Source organism: Apaloderma vittatum, unplaced genomic scaffold (genome assembly GCF_000703405.1).
Source record: "Apaloderma vittatum isolate BGI_N311 unplaced genomic scaffold, ASM70340v1 scaffold2964, whole genome shotgun sequence".
NCBI lineage: Eukaryota > Metazoa > Chordata > Aves > Trogoniformes > Trogonidae > Apaloderma > Apaloderma vittatum.
Genome location: NW_009713050.1, coordinates 38,439 through 44,151, shown reverse-complemented (window position 1 = coordinate 44,151; position 5,713 = coordinate 38,439). Strand labels below are relative to the sequence as shown.

The following is a 5,713-nucleotide window of genomic DNA, read 5'->3' as shown; positions in this document are numbered from 1 at the left end:
GAGTCCTGGCAACGCTGAGGAGCTCTGCCCAGGGTGCAGCGGGGCCACGCGCTTCGTCATTTGGCTCCCAGCCCAGGCCAGCAGGAACAACAGAAGAGCTTAAGAACCAGTCACTGGGCTGAGTTTCATTTTAAGAAAGCATTCAAAGGTTTTTTCTTAAGGAAATAAGTGCCTGGCCTGCAGCACTTATAAAACCAACAAGGCACACGGCATTCAGCTCTAATTTCTAGAGTTTTTCACAAGTCAAAGTCACCCGACCAGAAAAGCGTGGCCCCAAACTGCGGAACCTCCGTGAGGGCTTTCAGGCAGGAAGCGCTTTATCAGCACCGTGCTCTTTGGCTCTCTTCCAAAAGCTGGGGATTCTCTAAGCCCTTGGCTTGTACACCTTCGCACAGCCAGGTGTGCCCGCTCCGCCAGGCAGAGGTGCTCCTCTTGTCACTCTGACGTTCCCTCTCAGACATGCGCGCAGCCCCGGAGCTGCTGCGCGCCGTTTTTTGGACAGCAGCTCGGCAGCCGGGCGCTGAGAAGCAGATACAACCTGGCCTCACACACAGGAATTTTGCTTTTGTAAAAGGTGCTTCACCTCGCACCCAGGATCAAGTGCCTGCTCTCCCAGCGCTGCGTGCGTAGTTATTCATGAAGCAACTCCCAGTCGTCCTGACTGTATTTTCCGCAGTCGGTAAGTCCTGACTTCTCCTTTCCTGTCACTGACCACGGTTGTTTCTCTCTGATCCTGTCGTATGGGAAGTAGTTGGGTCGTGTTCACTGGAATAGGACTTAGAGAATGAGCTGTTGTCTGAGGTTGTTCAAAAGTTCTCTTCTGTGTTGCTCTCTCCTTTTCCTATTTTCAACATGCGGTTGGTGAGCTCCTTGCTTTAAGGATTAGCACAGAGAGGCGAAGATCTCCTTTCAAAGTGTTTGCCACCGCTGTGTTACAACCCAAACCCCACAGGAGTAAAGGATATTCATTGACTTTGGGGGGCTCCAGATCAGTTCTCCTGTGTCTCAATGGAGACAGAAATGAATACAAGAACAGCCCTAATTTTAAAACAGGTACAAAGGGAAAAAAACCCAGCCCTAAAAGCCATTTAATCCTGCTCCAGATGTGGCAAACTCACTCCTGGGGGAATCAAGGATAAACTTGTCATGTTTTCAAATGCCAGCTTTTCAGCAAGCAACAAAACCATTCATCTGCTCGTGTCTTATATGGCAGGGAAAGCGCCTTCAGAACCTCCTAAACAAGAGGGACTTTCACACTGTGAAATATCCTGGTTTCTCCACAAACACTTGACTGTGCTTGTGTTACTCTGCTTTGCATAACTGTGGTTTAGTACGGATAAATGTGGGAAGACGGAGATTTCCTACTTGTGATACGATCAGGGTATTGGTGACTCAGTTTTCAAGGTGCTCAGACAGGGAAACCCACACGTTCGATAGCAACTGCTGCCTTTCTGCCTCGCCAGGAAGATTGCGCTGAGCAATCCTTGCGCGAGCAGAACCAAGCACTGAACTGCAGATGAGGTCAGGACAACATTTGGATGAGGCTGCAATCCTTTTTCTGTGCTGCTTCCCCACCCGAACGCCGGACACAGCAAGACTGAGAACTGGACCCATGTTTTTCTGCCTAATTCTCCTACAGAGCAGGCTTGGAGCCAGGATCCAGGTCCCTGCTCTACCACAACTACTCAATGGGATCCTGTCCAAGTCATTCCGCTCCTCAGTTTTCACATCTGCAAAATGGTGCCGCTTTTACTTGTTTCTCACACCAGGTTTTCATTGCTTTTGAGTGTCCATTAAGCAGCAAGCGCAGGTTGAAGGCCACGCGCGTTCAAGGTCTTTATCAATCCTGCAAGCTAACAGCTAAATCACGTGCAAATAATCTGTCTTTGAGGATGGGTCTGTAATTTGAATTTACAGGGCTTATAAATTCGGAGGGTTACTGCCCAAATTAGGAGGTCTCGTGAATCAGCCTCGAGAAAGCTTTGTGCTGTGTATTCTCATGACAGGAGAAAGTGACGAGTCTCTCCTGCAGCGCCCGCTCAGAGGCCGTTTGCTGCGGGTGGATCCTGGTGGGATCCTGCTCGACGCAGGCAGCTCAGGGCAGGGACGTGCTTGTCAGGGTGAGGTGACATGTCTGCATACCGAAGCCAGAATCCATCCTCCGTGGGGCTCAGAAAACAGGGAGCTGAGCGAGTTGTTTGCCTTCAGCCTGGCACGCCCAGATCAGAGTCCAGGTGTCAGGTCTTTGTCTGTCACTCTGTACCTGCAGTGTCCATGTCATAAAACACGGAGCACAAGAGGTTAAGGGGTGTCAGATCTTCAATGATGCGAAACTGATCTCAGTTGTGACTGATATTATTTCCCCGAGTAGGGGCAGAAAGCAGAGAACACGATTCTAGCCTTGAAAACAGGTTATTGTCCCTAGTTTCCCCCCCACTGAACTGCTTTACAAGACATCTGATTAGGAACTCGGGGATTCTCCTGCTGACTCTTCAGTTTTTGAGGCCTTTCTGTAAAAATTCCTGGCTTACTTTACAAATCTGCAAGGCACACACGGTGATGCCAGTCACGGTTTGAACGCGGGTTCTGTTCAAGCTCCTGCTTTGCAGTGGAAGTGGCCCACCTGCTACTTCTGCTCCCTCAAAGGCTGAGCAGTGTTGGACCCGTGTCCATCTGAGGGCTGAGATGCCAGAATTTGCATTTTAACACCGGCTTCTTTGCTCCTCTAGGCATTGTGACTACAGAGAGGTCATCATGTGTGAAACGTGCAGCGTTTTCTTCTAGAAACTTCGAGAACATCCTGACGTGGGAAACTGAAGCAGATATTCCCCCTGGCACTGTATTTGACGTCCAATATAAACAGTACGTGAAGTTTGCTTCTTTTTGGAGTTCTGTTGTTCTTAGGGCCACTGCTCTCAGAGAGAGAAGGGCCAAGGGTTCTCTTCCCCACCACCTGCTAATTGCAATCATGAATTAAAAAACTAAGATTTGGCGTAACAGCCTGCTTGGATGGTTCTGGGGAAGGGTTGTACGGCATCTGTTCTACCAGACTAAAAGCTTTTTCTGTCCTAAGGTATGGAGAAAAATCCTGGCTCAACAAGCGTGAGTGCCAGAGCATCACGCAACCCTTCTGCAACCTCACGCGCGAAACAGAAAACTTCACGGAGCATTACTACGCCAGGGTGAGGGCCTCCGGCCAGAACTACTGCTCCTCCAGCTGGGTGCGCTCCGAGAGATTTGAACCCAGAAAAGAGAGTACGTACCCCTCCTGAGATCCACTAAGTCCTGCTTGCTAGGGATTCATTCCAAGTCTCGCTGATGTTGAGGACATCGTTAAGGAGGATGTCTCTGTGCAGGGCAGGGAAGCGACAGGGAAGCGGCGAGACCATGGTCCTAAAGAAAAGCTTGGGGTGAGGATTTCTAGGGACAAACACCGGCTAAAGGTGGCAGAACCCCGAAGGAAGATGGTATCTCCAGTTGTCTGATTTCTCCTCTGCTCAGTGAAATACAGCTCCAAAACCTTTTCTCATACAGACAGAAGTAATTATTGGCAGTGAGTCAGGGGAGGGTGTATAAGATGTGCACAGAATGATCTGACAACACATCAGCTTTAATCCTAACAGCCGGCCCTGCCTGCCCTGTCTTTTCTAGCTGTTATTGGAGCACCACTAGTGGAGTATATTCCTTACGTACGGTCCATAAAGTTTCTCATACGGCCCCCCTACACTCCGCTGAGAGGCGAGGACGACCGCCAGCTCACCGTCGAGGACATTTATAGCAAATTTGGTGCTGTTGATTATCACTTGACAATATTCAACCAAAGGACACACCAAAAGGTAAAGTACAACCTCAGGCCGCTGGCCCGCTGGCTTCTGTAAATCACATTTCGCGTAAGACGGAGAAGGACCTCTGAGTTTATACATGAGGGATGAGATGTACAAGGGAAAGTCTCAGAGTCTTTGACTCTCAGGAGACAAGAGGAACTTGAAGCATTTCTCTAAAATCCTGGAAAAGAAACTGGAGTTTTCAAGAGCACTGTGTAAGTGGCAAGAATTAAAACCGCTGGCAACATAAAAAGAGAATGACTTAATTAGTTCGTGTCTTAAGGAATCGAAATGCAACAATTAAAGACAGTGTCAGTAGAAAGCAAAATATGTCTTTAGAATTCCATATATACAGAATTATTATAGTCCTATAACAGCTTACTACTGAATAAAATTTTACGCTGAATTTTGTAACCCGATTTGAAGAAAATGTATGCCTTTAGCCTTTCTAAAATACAGAATTTGCCTTATTTTATATAGTGGATAAAGAACGAGCACAACAAAGAATTTGAAGTTTCCAACTTGGACCCAGACACTGAATACAACGGAACAGTATACATAGCTCTCCTCCAGAGAAGCAGCAAATCTCAAGTATTTTGGGTTAAAACACTAGCAGGTGAGGCTGTTAATTCAGCTAATTTAAAAGTCCAGCTAGGCTATCAGATACACAAAATAAATGGATTTCCAGCCGGTATAAAACAGCATAGCCTTTGTAAAGATCTTGAAGCAACACCGACTTGCCTGATTTAAACATCTTAGTCCTCTGAGACCAGACCTGTAACATCATTTAGCTAATCTCTTGCAGTTTTTCGAATCCAGCTCTTTGAAGCTTCATTTCCCACTTCTCTTCCCCACTAACCAGACACCACGTGGCTTCTCTACTGCTTCGCGGCACTCGCGTTCAGTGCCGGGCTGGTGTTGGCTGCAATAAGTTACGCGATCTACAAATACCTGAAGCGACACGGTGCACAGCCCAAGTCTTTGGTAAGTGTTCTGAAACCACAGCAGCAACTTTTGAAAATGCTTGCGACCGTGTGCCTGCACTTCAATAGCATTACTGACTGCGGAGGGTGAATGAGCCGACAGGAGCATTGTTGGGGCAATCCCTGCAGACGACTGGGAGTCAACAGAGCAGATCCCTGCTGGTTGTTACGGGTTTTTTTTCTGATACTATTCCAAAGAAAATTTTAAAGAATCTAAAGCAAACCGCTTCTTGTTAATAACTCGTGTCTGTCTATCTGCTTCACAGGACTTCCGAGGGATTTCATCATTCCAGCCTCTCACGCTGACGGTGGAGCACATCATAAAGCCCATCAGTTTATCCATCCCTTCGCTCCTCATCCCTGAAACGCAGCTACCACGGATCAGCCCCTATGTGGACAGAGCACTGGAGCCACCGTGGCCTTCCCGTCCGGCAGAAACGGGCTACCAGCAACAGATGGACGTAGCCACATCGCGGCTGGCCGCTCAGCCCCCGCGCTCAGCGGGCGCAGCCCCCCCCGGGTCAGCGGCCGAGCAAAGCGCTCCAGCCGCCATGGCCGGCAAAATCCTGCCCCTAACCTACGGGGTGTGCGTCGAAGGCACGGACCATGTTGACGAGAAGAATTTGCAGCTGATCCAAACGCTAAAGGAAGTTTCTCCAGATGTTTTTGGTGGTGGAAAGGTCATAGCCCAGCTGCTTGGCAAGAGCTGCAGCCACTGGGATTACAAAGAGCAGAGGCCAAGCTGGGCGCTGTGGAACCGCAGCGGCACACACGAACCAGTTGTGTTACAGGGGAGCCCTGGGCAAACACAGCAAGCGCTGCTGCAGCCTGGCGGGATGGAAAGGGAGGTGTACACAGCCCAGCTGTCACTGCCTTTGCTGGGACAGGGAGGGGGCTACAGGCGAC

The 5,713-nt window shown here is 49.1% G+C and overlaps 1 protein-coding gene across 1 annotated transcript in view; it reads left to right on the top strand.

Moving 5' to 3' along the window:
• Positions 1-1,999: 1,999 nt before the first annotated feature.
• IL22RA1 (interleukin 22 receptor, alpha 1) overlaps positions 2,000-5,713 on the top strand; it is a 4,146-nt gene continuing 432 nt past the window's right edge. Inside the window, exons 1-7 of the mRNA XM_009868213.1 lie at positions 2,000-2,120; positions 2,730-2,862; positions 3,074-3,255; positions 3,652-3,836; positions 4,305-4,440; positions 4,687-4,808; positions 5,074-5,708. Of these exons, the coding sequence (XP_009866515.1) occupies positions 2,000-2,120; positions 2,730-2,862; positions 3,074-3,255; positions 3,652-3,836; positions 4,305-4,440; positions 4,687-4,808; positions 5,074-5,708 (1,514 nt within the window). The remainder of the gene's footprint in view (positions 2,121-2,729; positions 2,863-3,073; positions 3,256-3,651; positions 3,837-4,304; positions 4,441-4,686; positions 4,809-5,073; positions 5,709-5,713) is intronic.